This window comes from Marmota flaviventris, chromosome 6, assembly GCF_047511675.1.
Source record: "Marmota flaviventris isolate mMarFla1 chromosome 6, mMarFla1.hap1, whole genome shotgun sequence".
In the NCBI taxonomy this organism is placed as follows: domain Eukaryota; kingdom Metazoa; phylum Chordata; class Mammalia; order Rodentia; family Sciuridae; genus Marmota; species Marmota flaviventris.
Genome location: NC_092503.1, coordinates 83,507,630 through 83,521,629, shown reverse-complemented (window position 1 = coordinate 83,521,629; position 14,000 = coordinate 83,507,630). Strand labels below are relative to the sequence as shown.

Here is a 14,000-nt window from a genome sequence, read left to right as displayed (position 1 = left end):
TTCTTTTTCTCTGGCTCTGCTTGCTCAGATAGACCTCCACCAGTACCTGATTGTAGCCAATGTTCATTATAAGAGAAGAGAAATACAGACTGCTCTTTTAATCCCAGCTCTTAGCAGGCATCTTGGAAACTGCCCTGTAGCAAATATATTCAGCTTCTTTTCTCATAATTTTTACTAATCTGTAGGGTTTTGAGGTTACAAAGTCGGATTAATAGAATGAATGGGAATATGATTATGAGGGTAGAAGAGCAAGAGTAGGAAAATAAAATTATGAAGTTAAAGCGTTTGTGACCACAATGAAACTTCTGTTTCACTTCACAGTATTAAGCAAATATTAAGAAAAGTTAGTCTCCAGGGTAATAAAGAAGAATAAGTTTTTGCTTTGGGAAATATTTATCCTTGGAAGGCCAGAATGCTTCAGATCTTCCATTTAGCAAGTGTTTGTAAGATTTTCTTTCTTTCTTTCTTTTTTTTTTTTTTTAATGCTTTGATTTGGAGTTTTAGAGCTTTGACTACATCAGATTTGTATTTAAACCCTGACACTGTAAAATATATTATCTTGGTTTACCACTGTGATGCTTTTTCTAATTAATATTTACTAAGCAAGACTGGTACAAAAATACTAATATAGAATTCATATCCTGCCAAATTTCCCATATACATTTAGAACATGCATTTATATTCTATATATAAGAAATAAAGAAACATGGGCTTAAAGATATTTTATCAATAATTTTCTACCAAAAAATGACTTTAACAGGATTTAAACAAAAATTTTGCCATGTTTAATAGATTATTCGAAAGTGTATCCTAGACTTTTACCAAGTAAAATAATTATAAATGGCTAATATATGGATAATCATAATGAAAATATAAACTTTTAATGATATGTTCAGATCTTTTAAGTAACTTATATAATGCGTCTTATATATAACTATGTCATATTATCATTTTTCTTATAGGGAACAAATGGCCAAAGAAATGTCAGAATTTTTGAGTAGGTTAGTTCAGGGTATTTGGGGAAATATGTTCACCTCAAAATCATATTTAAAATTACTTTTGATTATTTGGACTAGAACCTGTTATATGAATGGCCCACTCTTTTTCCATCTAAATTTTCTGTACAAGAAATGTCGCTTTCACCCTATCCCATCCCAACACAGAAAAAGATAAAAAACAATATCTATAAATTCATGTTTCTCAGTGAGGATAAATTGGCATTCTGAACGTGAAAATTTCTTGCCATTCTGCCTATCACCTGTCCCCACCAACTCCGTCTCAGTAAGGGACTCCTTCCCCTCATCCAGAGGAAAAAAAGGTAGTTTTTAACTCCTCCTGAGGAGTGTGCTTCTCTTAATTTGGGAATCAACTACACCTAGTTGAAGGGGAAATGGAGGAAGAGTGTGGCTCCTGAGGGACTCTGCTCCACCAGTGGTTTTTAAAGCCACTGTATAAATAGATTCCCCAAAGAAAAGAGCTTCCTGACAGGATCTGGTCCATCACCTTTATAAGTGGATGTGAATCAATAAAATTTTAATTGTCAATTTTGAAGTTACAAAATTAATTAAAAGTGCTAACATTAAAAATCAACCCAGTTTTGCTACTATTTGTATTGTTTACGTGATTATCTTTATAACAAGTCTAATAGTCAATTACACCTTTATTTTAATATTTTAACTCCAGAGATAAGAGGAGGGGAAGAACTTAAATGAATTGCATTCCTAGATTTCTTCTAATACCAGTTTTTTTTTAAGCAGGTGTATTTTTGTTTGAAATAATATGAATGGAAAGCTAGTATTTTTTAAATCATATTTTATGCAATAATAATTTGAATTCAGTGATATTTTAAAAAGCATCGAAATGCCCTTATGTATATTCTGATGTCTTATGTGTATTCTGACAATCTATAAAACTATACTATATAAATTAACTTTCTCTTTCAAAAGAAGGCAGCAACAACAAAACCCATAATAATTTTCAACTTACTCTTCTAGAAAAGACTTCCAGAAGAATAGACCAAAAAAAGAACTTTGGGGGGGGGCAGGGGCAGTTTATTGAGTGGTTTAGGCATGTAGAAAAGAATATATGAATAAAGTTTAAGTATAATTTATTGTCAAGGGTAATAGAGAGACCTTGCTGACACACAGCTGGCTCTTTTTGAGAAAAGCAATTAAGAATAAAAAGCTACATGGAATATTGCCAGTCATACAGTTTTTGAAAAATACGGATTCTGCAGTAAACCCAAAACAGCTTTTACCATAAAAATACAGGCAGGATTAAATGGCCACACATTTTTTTAAGTCCAGTCTTATGTAGAAGACAATCACCATGTCAAACAATTTGAAACATGCTATATTTTGTTCTCTGAACTGAAAGTACATATAGGCCATAAAGGGTCAAAGATACCTTGTTTACTTCATTTTAAGCATAGTATTGAATAAACAATTTCCTTTACTTCAAGAAGAACATAATATACTTTCAAATAGCATTTTTCAGTAACATTTGTTAATTGTCTGTATCTTGACTATTTGCTAGGATTGTTATTTTTGAAAATGTAAAATGGTGAGAAGATAAACTTATTTTTCATAATATACATTGATTATCCCTCTTTAAAAGGAAATATTTGCTGAGTACTAGATGATATAGAATTTTCTTGCATTAATCTGAGAAATGGCATTTTAGTTCTTTAATATTTAGTTATATTAATATTTGTGCTACCTTCTTTTCATGTCTTAAAGTCTGATTCAACTCCTCCTTTGTTACATTGAGCAGCTTGATTCTGAGTGTCTGCCATGTGCGAAGTGTAATCTTTTGCTGAAAAGTAATGTTCATTATTACAGAAATTATTCACATATTTTCTGATTAATGATCTCAAACTATGTACACAAAAACCAAATCTTCACTCTGAGTAGCATTATTATGAAAAGGTTGAATTTACCCCCATTTTATCGAGTATCTTAGAGTGTTTTCTTTCCTTTTTCTCATTCAAATGTTTTTCCTAAAAGGTGCAGGATACAACACTTTGAAATCAGTTATCTACCTCTTGACCTAAAACCTCTTATGACTCACTAAGTATGAGGATATGGTTTGTTCTCTTATGGAACTTTTAGCGTTTCTAGACTCTAGCAGTTCTTTTAGCCTATCTTTTATGACTTTGTTGCAGTTTGGCTACTCACCTGTGGACCCCATAAACGTCCTTATGCCCAGGGAGATTCTGAGTCAGTAGGTGTGGCCATCTGTAACATTCAGCAGCCCCTGCAGGTGATGGAAATGAGCAGCCTAATGGCTCATAGAAAAGCCATTAATGTGTACTAATGATCTTTTAAATCTGCTGAGAATTTCTTTTTTTGTTTTGAGAAATACATATAAATGTATTTTTTTTTTTAACATTAGCTGTTTATAGATCCATACGAATTTTTAAACTGAATTCTGGGGAAGTCCCTGTAACTAGAATAATGAGATCAAAAGTCCTGATGTAAAAATATAAGGTGGTTATCAAGTATCATGCTGGAGAATTTTAATTTACTTGACCATCTTTTAGTATAACTTTTTTTCCTCCCAGGTATTGAGGGTGTAATCCAGGGGCTCACACATTGGGGTCTACCTGAGATAGACCCCAAGCCCACCATTACACCATTTATATCTCATCTATCAGAGACACAAAGATTATTATGTTTTTCTAGTAGTTTCCAGTTCTCAAACTTATGAATACTTTCTTGGCTCTTTAGTCAATGTTTCAAGTTTAAATACACAAAAATATATAATCATTACAGAGGTCCTGCTGTACAAGCCACCAAGGCAGCTGCTGGTACCAAGAAACATGATCTTAGTAAATGGAAATATGCAGAACTACGTGATACCATTAACACTTCTTGTGGTAAGTGTATGCAGAGGATGAAAAATGTGATGGGTCCATACTGATAGGTAATAAAATAAATATCTATATTGGCAATATTCTTTTAAGTCTGTTAAAGACTTCTTTTTTTGATTTTGAGAAATATATACATATGTGTGTGTGTGTGTATGTATTTTTTTTAACATTAGCTGTTTACATATACATCAGATATAGAGTGGGATGGCATATATATAATAATATTATATATATATTATGTAAATTAACTTAAACTGGTTTGTTACTCTTTGTTCCCTTGAAATAAGACCTAGTTTATTCAGAAAACCAAAGAAATACTTGATAAATCAAGTGCATTTTGCCTGTGTCTTACCCAGGCCAGAGAGGAGGAGCAAATACATGTTATGGTTTGGGCTACATTAATGACTGGCTCTTCTAATGTTATTTGTAATAGTTAAATACCTGCATGTCTCAATCTTTTAGACATGAATGCAGAGTGACAAATAGCAATGTAGTCATTTATTTTTAAATCTATTTTTCTCCCAACAGAAAAATTGTGTAAAAAACAATATTCAGAGGACCCCACATAGTTATGTTCTTGTTTAAATCACAGTGTTTGAATTCAGGACTCTCTGTCTAGGAATGAAAACATCATGATTGGACAGAATTTCCCAGTGTGTTCTTTTCCTTTTCACTGAATAGATCTGAATAATTGTGAATATAAAAAATGTGTTGCATCTAAATCTGGATTATTTTTGAGCATGACTTTTTATTGTTAACCTTTCTGGTTTAGTTTCTTCAAATATAGAATACCTGTTTAGTTCAACATTCTTATGTAGAACAATTGATGTAAGATAGTAATAATGCTTGAGAAAATGCTCTGTTAATATAAAAGATAATATTATAAACTGCTCATCTTTATGAGTAACTTACTTTTGGTTTTGTACTATTAAATTAAAAGCAAAAACCTTATGTGTATATGTGTGTGTGTGTGTGCATGCGCATGGATATGGTAGATAGATAGATGTATGTACATCTTTTTATGCCACAGCACAATTTTGTTAGGTGAATAAATTAGGATGTTAACTTTTTAATTTTTTTGACTCTATGTAAATCAATAGATATTGAGCTCCTGGCAGCTTGCAGAGAAGAATTTCATAGGAGACTAAAAGTGTATCATGCGTGGAAATCTAAGAACAAGAAGAGAAATACTGAAACAGAGCAACGTGCTCCAAAGTCTGTTACTGATTATGGTAAAAATAAATCTGTACTTTTGACTGTTCCAAAGCATATGTATATAAATATATATAACTATGTTTGACTTTCAGGTAAAAATATCCAATGTAAATGTTTTCTTTCTCTGGACAATAATCCTTTGAACCTGATAACAGCCACGGTGACCTGTTCTTTGTAGCTTTATTTTTATTTAAAGCTATTTTTGTTAAAATTTATTGAGTTTATTTGTTAAAATAAATTCTAGAGGTTAGAATTTTCTTGTCTGTACTGCAGACATTGTTCAGTACTGTTGTAAATACATAGTTTTCCACACATAAATATTCACATACATTAAGTTATGTACTCTTTCATGTGTGAAAATGTAAAGATTACTATGACTTTTTACTTTCCATGTTAAATGAGTTTGACATGTGAAAAATGAATGTTTTTGTTTTCTACAAATTTTATTATTTTTAAATTTAATGTGGCTTAGTTTCTTGGAGTATTTCCCTGAAATACCCAAATATTGTTATGTTTTTAATATGTAGGCCTTAGTATCTTCTGGTTCTTCTCAGAATAGGATTATAGCCCAGAAAAGGAAAGGAATTTGTACATATGTTATTCATTAACATTGTAATTCCTTTGTTTAAAAAAAGTCACTGTAAATCTTTTATAATTTTGTAAAATGTGAGTGAGAAATGTTACTTTGGTTCAGACTAGTTAGTGTTGTGCCTGCACCATGAATTGATTTTTTTGACTGGGATCTTATTATGTAAAAGGCCAAGTATATATTTGAAATTAGAAAATGATCAGATTTAACCTAGTAAAAGCAACACAAGCTTTAACATTAATTTTCCGAATACCTGTGATATGTGCGTTGTAATTTCTATCTTTAAAGCAATTATTGGAATTTCATTTATTCAACTTGCTGCTTTTATACTGTCATGGTTTATTAGCTTAGTTCCAGTTAATGTCAAGATGATAGCAGGCTTAATATCTTTTTTCAAAAAGGGATGTTTTCTTGACACTTGATAGTAGAGTTAGTAATTATGACCCAAGTTTCCTTAGAAAATGAGCTCTTGGATGTATTTTGCTTTTCTTGGATGTATTTTATTTACCTTCCAAGTAAATAAAAGCAATGATTGATAAAGTCAGTTAAATGGTGAAATTTTAGCATTTCTAAATTGTTGCAAGGAATAGATTGAGGGCAACATTGTTATTAGTAAGGAAGATGTTAATGCCATTGAAAGCTGAAAGGGTGTTACCAGGCAGCATATAACACTGTGAAGAGACATTGAGACCTTACATATAACTAAAAAATGGCAGATGGAAGCTCCATTAAACATTTTCTCTGTGTATTGAAGATGACAGAATGATTTCATTACCTGTTCATTGCCTATATACCAAATTTCTGGCACAATAGCAATGAGCTGTTCTTTTTTTGCTGTAAATGGTCTAAGTATTACCTTTAGCCTGAAAGATTTTCATTATGTTGTATTTCAAAATTTATATATCTCAGTGATTATACTCAAAGCAAAAAAACCCTAATATTATAATATTCAGTGCACAGACTTTAAATGAGTGTACAAATATTTCATATATTTTTAAACCAAACTTTGATGCTTTATTTAATCTAGCTTTGTCCCCAAAGGTACAAGTAATATATAATTCACCTTGTAGGTTTAAGTACTGTTTCTGTTACTTGTTTATTGGAGACAACAAAAGAGTAAATTAGGAAAATTTCCTAATAATGCCATCTGGGTTTACGATTTAACTTAGAGATTTTGTATGAACATAATTTATATGTATTTAGCCTTCAGATGATTTGAATATCAGTCATTTTTAGTTCTGCTCTGAACCTATCTTGCTTTTCTTTTATAAAATTTAGTCTGACACAGGAGTATAGCTAAAGGGAAAGGTGAAGGAGATCAAGATGTTTATTAACAGTTCAGTTGAGAAAATTCTACACTTAGATGGTTTCCTAAGGGGACAGACAGCTAGACACTCTTTAAAAGGAATCGCTACACAGTCTGATATTTAGAAGGATTAGAATTCATTCATTTAAGAAAATAAAATGACATTTTGATTAACAAATATATAACTTGATATTATTGACTCCAAAAATAAACATTGACATTTCTTGGCCAATGCCTATAATAATGAGTGAGAAGCTTTCAGACCCTTTTCTTGTGCTGTGCTTAATGAACACGCTCTCATCTCATTTACTGCACAAAAAGATTTTCAGAAGTAATTTTTAAGAGAAGTGACAAATTGCCCCCAGTAAATATTTATAATAATTAATTGCTTAAAATAATGATTTTGTAAATACTTTTATCCTATAATTCTTAAAACAAAAATGGCATGAGATTAAAATTTAGAAAATTTTAAGAAATTAAAACATACTGAATATGTGATAAAAGTACTGTGTCTATTAAGTCATTGTGTTAGGTTTTTTGTTTGATATTATGTGTCCCGAAATTAAAAGAATTTCCTAAAAAAATAGCTTTTTTTTTTTTTAAAGATCAGAAAGTAGTGTCTGCTTGTAGGTTTTGGCTTAATGCTAAGATATTTACTTGTTAGTCACCACCTCAATTGATGGGATGGATTTACAAATTAGAAATGCTCATTTAATGGTTTTGGCATTTTTATCTTTTCTTCAACATAAAATATTTGTTCACAGATTTTGCATCATTTTTGAACAATTCACGTAAGTCAATGGGTGGTAACTCATGAGCTAACTGGAAGATGGGTTAAAATACTTTACAAAGTACTAACTTCTGTTAAACATTGTTTTGCTACAATTTTAAGTGGAATTATAGTATATTAAAGTTAGTTTATCCTTATTAAAATATATTTTAACTTGAAATGAAGCTTTTGTTTGGGTTATTCCAAAATACATATGCAAAACAAATCTAATTAAATCATTCTCTTGTTTTTTCAAATTACTTCCATTTTAAAAATAACATTTTAATTGAATATACACAATTCTTATTGTAGCAAAACTATTTCAACTTAGCAGCTGATCTTTTAGAACAAGGACTAACTTAGGTGCTGGTTTCAAACACTGTATTTTCAAACTCTGTGATGATATCTGAACTTCTAGCCAGAGAAATTTGAATTTTGTATGGGAATTTGCAAAAGTTTAATGATGATTCCTCCTAATAGGGAGAGAATATTATTTTGTTACTTTTATAACTTCCTTTGATGCACCTTCTTCTAAAATTTAGAAGCTTTGGGTGTCCTTAGTATACACTAGATTTTTTCCAGAATCAAGTGAGCAATAATGATTTGGATATAATGTCATATTCATTTTATTAACTAGTTGAGCCTGATTTTTTAAGTGTTTCTAATAATTTATAGGGCTATATTTGAAACATTTCACATTTTTTAAGATAATGCACTCTGATGAGAAAGAAAGTAATTTAGATAAGTTTCAAGCTATTTAATATCTATTTTTTTAACTTTTCCAGATAGATACTAGTTTCTAGCTTCCTCAACAAATTTTCAGTTCTCTCATTAGTAGAAATGGCTATGAGAGACTTTGTTTGGTTTTTCAATTGTATTCAATGTGTTGAGTTACAGGAGACTTGTTTTAAAAGAAAAAAATAGGTTAATTAATGGATAACTGCCAGTTTCAGAGTATATTTCCAATCAACTGGACATTAAATTTTAGTTTACTACTTAAGATGGAAGGAAGGGGTTTTTGTTTTTTGATCCTTTTAAGGGTGTTAGTACTGAGTTAGCACAAGTATAATCACTGTGCTAAAGTAGCTTTTTGGGAACAGGAACAAAAGATTAAATAAGCACATCTCTGTTAATAATGCTAAAGGTGTTGCGGAAGTTTTTAAAGTCACTAACCCAACTGGCTTCTCATTCTTTCATAGGTATATATAGCTTTGCTAACTGCTTTTTTCTTTCCCTGGTTTGCAAAGAAATTCAACTGCTATAACCCGTTTGCTGTTTCTTGGTGTAGAAAGTAGAGTGAGAGTATTTTCATCCTTTCAGTATTTGAAAGTTCTTACAAAAGCCACGTGGCTGTCCTTGATTTTTATAACATATATATCTTATACAATTTTTCATTGACATACTTTGATTTTCATACTGATATTCTTGGAACTGCAGTAAATGGTTGGTCTACTTTTAAAGTTGTGAGTATAAAGCATATTAAGCAGGCTTACCAAAATTATGCTATTAAAGATGTAAAGTCATTGCCCCAGGGAAATGTTTGTATTTGCAGATAAAATAAAAACCTAATTGTTCTGTAATGAAAATTGAGTAAGGGAAGAAAGATTAATATGAGCGCATTGCTTAGTACTAGCAGAAAGCAAAGATTTTTATTTTCTATTGGTGAGGAGAAGCAAGCATTATAGCCTCTCCACTTATTTCAGTGGATTTCCAAGAGAAAAGTGATTTCAAAGTAAGTAAATATTCATGCTTACTCTGTAGGTCTTTTGGGTGGTTTTGTTAAGAATTTGATGAAATATTTTTAATATTTGTGTTATCTTGGCTGTTTGAAATCCCCAAATCCATTAAAAAAAGATTTTATATGGCTTCCACATTTTGTAAAATAGTGATTAAATCAACAAATCTTTTCAAGTTTTTTTACATTACTGTTTGTTTTCTTGTAAATAATTCAACAGAAATTACTCTGCAGAATTCATTGGAGAGTTTTGAAATCTAGTAAATAATACTAGTAAATAATATTTTTCTTCTGCCACGTGAGTTTATTTCAGGTTACTGCTGACAGTCATTTGTGAGAATCTGCTAGAGTTTTGGTGGTGATGGTGGTGATGGTGGTGGTGGTTGTGCGTGCACCCATGCATGAGTTGCCAAGAAACATCTTTAGGGAAAGATAACAAAGAAATCACATTCTGAATTGAATTCATTTATTGGTGATTAATATTTACACTTTAAGTTTGCTATTATGAGTCCCCCCAACTTTTTGGTAAAAATTTTTGTGCATTATAGTATTGAAGTCTGTTTCTTTTCCCTTGAGCTGTTGTGACTTTTCTTATTGTGTGTGATAGCTCAGCAGAACCCAGCAACTCAGCTTCCAGCCAGGCAGCAGGAGATGGAAATGAACCGGCAGCAGCGTTTCTTCCGCATTCCATTCATCCGCCCTGCTGACCAGTACAAAGACCCTCAGAGTAAAAAAAAAGGCTGGTGGTATGCTCATTTTGATGGACCCTGGATTGCCAGGCAAATGGAACTCCATCCCGATAAGCCACCCATCCTTCTTGTGGCTGGTATGTATGATTCACGTGGAAATTAAAAATGTATAAAACAAAAAGGATTATGACCCCCTTAAGTGAAACATTCTAATATATAATGCAATAATTCATTTAATTTGAGGGTTGAGTAGTGGAGTTTGGAGGCTAAGTTAAATTTCCAGTTAATTGAGGATTAACTGATTTATAATGTAAAATTGCTTAGATTAATTATATCCTAGTAGAGCACATTGAAACTTGTCGGTATCCTAAGAAACTTCACTGATGTTTAATTAAACCCATTGCTTTTGTAATAGCTTGAGGACATGTAGCATTTTTATTAACCTTGATGACTTGTTTGATCAATGGTAATGTTTATAAATTTAGAAGGGTTCCTTAGTGGGGAACAAATTTAAGTTGTTTCTGGTAAATTTATGAAGCAGATTTTCATCTTAAGAAAATAAAGTCTTAGAAAGCTCTCCAATCTATGAGAATTGATAGTATTTAAGGAATAGAGCTCATAAAAAGTGGTTCTGAAAAGAGATACGATAATTTTCTGATGTCTCCTTATACAGGTAAGGATGACATGGAGATGTGTGAGCTGAATCTTGAAGAGACTGGCCTGACACGGAAGCGCGGTGCTGAGATTTTGCCAAGACAGTTTGAAGAGATTTGGGAACGCTGTGGAGGCATCCAGTACCTTCAGAACGCAATTGAGAGCAGACAAGCTCGACCCACATATGCAACAGCCATGCTGCAGAATCTGTTAAAGTAGACGTTGCACGCTTACGTTATAGCTGGGATCCCTGGTACTGGGTAGGGAGTGTGACCAAGAGATTAACCCTTCCTTGCTCATGTTAGAATTACTTATGCACAATGAGCAGATTTTATAATCATGGCTTTTCGTTAATTTAAAGTTAATTAAGGTTATGGTAGTGAATTTGGGACCTAAAAATTATTTTTGAGTATACGGCAGTACTCTTAAACTTCTCATTATTCTCATGCTTGTTACCTGGACTGATTCTGACATTTCTCATTCTTTGCCAACAGACTTCCTAAAGTCCATGATGATTGTTCTCAAGGAAAAGAGAAATTTTTAAAACTTTCAAAATACTTGCTATTTATGGATGACATGGTATGTTCTAACTGGAATAATGAAACCTTAAATTTACAAGAATTAAGGCACTTAAAATTATCAAGACACTGATGTTTGTGGTCTGAAAAGCTATGTATTTTCTCTGCTTTTTCAGAAATTCATGGAAACTTTCATTAAAGATGGAAATTCTGACTTTTTCTCCTTCTCCTTTGCAGTGTATCTTAGTTTGGGTGAAGTAGTTCTTCCTAAGTCCTAGAATTTTGGAAGGAGCTTCAATTTATTTAATTGTTCTGGGATAAAGGAGGAACCAATGATATCCAGCACAGATTAGTTTTCTTTCTTTCTTTTTTTTTCCAATCAAATTTTATGTCAGAATATTCTTTTGATGTTTCATGGACAAATAAAGGAAATTCAGATTGCTTAACTGTCTAAAAGTTTTGAGCTAACTCTTTTAAGAAAGGGAAACAGGGTTTAGGTGGCCCTTTGGACTAAATTAAAATCTTTCAAGTTCATCTCTATTGTGATTTTTGTATCAGAATCTTGTCCAAGTTGTTTCGTATGATTTAAGCTGATGTTCTGCTTCAAAATCTTTTTTAAAAAACATTCCTAAATTCTTTTTTGTCCTTTGTGATTTTGGTAATTGTAGAGATGTTTTATAAGCTTTGTAATTCAAAAGCCCTTGTACTTAGTAATTGCTTGTTTCATATAACAGATAATTTAAAAAAGTTTTCTTTGTGTGCTATTAGCCTTGATCAGATGTTGGCAATTTCAAGCCTAATATTTATGACTTTCACATTAGGAATTTAGAGATAAAAATATATCAAGGAGTTATGTTGACATAATCCTAAGAAGTCTTGTTTGTGTTTTAGAATAAAGTTAGAAAGTAAAATTATTCTCTGTACCTTTTTTTCCCCCTGATTTTTAAACATGCTAACCTTTGAAATGAAATTTCAGTGATTTTTTTTTTCCTTAGAAAGAATACCTCGGTTAGGAAAATATTTCCCAGCTGATTGGGTTAATGTTTGGGAGCCACAGACACTATTTTCAGAATTGCTTCTCTCATAGAAGAAATATTTATTTATTATGATGCTGTGCAAATGATTGTCTTGTGTTAAGGAAATGAAATGGCCCTGTCTGTGCTATTAATTAGTTGAGAATGTGAATGTGATTATCTTTTGGAGGCTGTACTGCTTACACTTACCCACCCTTGGATCATTTGGTTCCTATGATTGGTGACAAAAGGTGTAGTTACTGAAATAAACGACCTGTTCTCTCTCTTCCATCTCTTGCCTTTAATTGGTGTTTTTGTTTGTGTAGGATAGTGAATGATTAGCTTTATTTCCTAATTATTACTAATGATTAAAGTCCTTGAAAAAAATTTAGTAACCAAATTGATTTTTGATGACTTGTCTCTTCCGTATGGTTTTCAGAAGTAGTTTTATGTATCTCTTAGATATATGAATAGGCACTGGATGGAAAATTAATTAAAAAGTTCAAAATTATTATAATGAAAGAACTTAATGTTTTGAAGAATTTGAAAGAAATATATCACAGCAAAGCATTATTACAAGTCTTCTTGGTTTTTTGACTAAGAGTTAATAAAATTAGAATTAGTTTTAAGTCACTTTGTTTCTAATTATGTCACCCAGCTGTCCTAGAATTTATCTATTTAAAATAGTCTCCTGAGTTAATGTGCCTATCAGAACTGCCCTGATTCAGATAGTAGTGTAACCTACATACAGCAGGTGTGCATATTTACTGAAGACCTTTTGCTGGAGAAACTTAGGACCCTAACAACCTTTGAGGGGAAATAGAGATGTAATGTTCTAAAAGATGTTGATACAGCTGCTTTATCAAACTCACATTCAAACTTATAAATGCTGTGTGAAAACTTTAGGAATCAAAAGTCAATTAACTCATTTTAATCAGTCATTTAAATTGAAATTTAAAATTAAAAGTTTAAACCAATTAACTGTATATAAATAACTAATCTTCTCTTAATGCTTGTCTCATCAGTTCTTTGTGCTTGCCAATACCAGTTCCTTCCATAGTGTATGCTTTGCAAAGGTAGGCATAAATAAAATATTAAAAGAGAAAACAAAATGTTTTTATGTTCAATTCTAATGTAATCCCTAATTTCACCACCACAGAGTCCTTGATGAGAGCAGGAGGTATTTACAGTCCACATAAGTTAAGAGAACAGTTTTCTTAGTTGCAGAGTTGGGGAGATAGCACTTTCTCAGAGGATTATATGAAGAAGTAAAGAAACACAGGGACACCCGCCCTCATGAAAGACATTCTATTGTTACCCTCATTTGGCTTCTATAATGACTTTTATAGGTCATTCTTTCCAGTGACCTACTGAAATATTCTGTTTTATAAGCAACCGAGAAAAGATCTTAAGGAGAAAATAGGTGGTATTTGTGGAAGTGTAGATAATAAAAAACCCCAGGCAAGAACAATAATGAATGTTTATTATTTGTAGAGCTTTATTAATTGTATGTGTGTGTGTTGCTGGGGATTGAACACAGGGCAATGCACATGCTAGGCAAGCCACATACCACTAAGCTACATCCCTAGCCCCTAATTGAATATTTCTAAAGATATTTTCACTCACAGATTATTACTATGG

The 14,000-nt window shown here is 31.7% G+C and overlaps 1 protein-coding gene across 3 annotated transcripts in view; it reads left to right on the top strand.

Annotated features, from left to right (window-relative positions):
* The window catches only part of Myo6 (myosin VI), a 138,730-nt gene extending 126,080 nt beyond the window's left edge, over positions 1 to 12,650 (top strand). For 2 of the 3 annotated variants that reach the window (XM_071613248.1, XM_027928222.2), the window contains exons 29-33: positions 3,774 to 3,877; positions 4,972 to 5,103; positions 7,746 to 7,772; positions 10,093 to 10,311; positions 10,848 to 12,650. In XM_071613248.1, the coding sequence (XP_071469349.1) occupies positions 3,774 to 3,877; positions 4,972 to 5,103; positions 7,746 to 7,772; positions 10,093 to 10,311; positions 10,848 to 11,047 (682 nt within the window). In that variant the 3' untranslated portion in view covers positions 11,048 to 12,650. The remainder of the gene's footprint in view (positions 1 to 3,773; positions 3,878 to 4,971; positions 5,104 to 7,745; positions 7,773 to 10,092; positions 10,312 to 10,847) is intronic. The other variant, XM_027928224.2, reaches the window with a different exon arrangement.
* Positions 12,651 to 14,000: the final 1,350 nt, after the last annotated feature.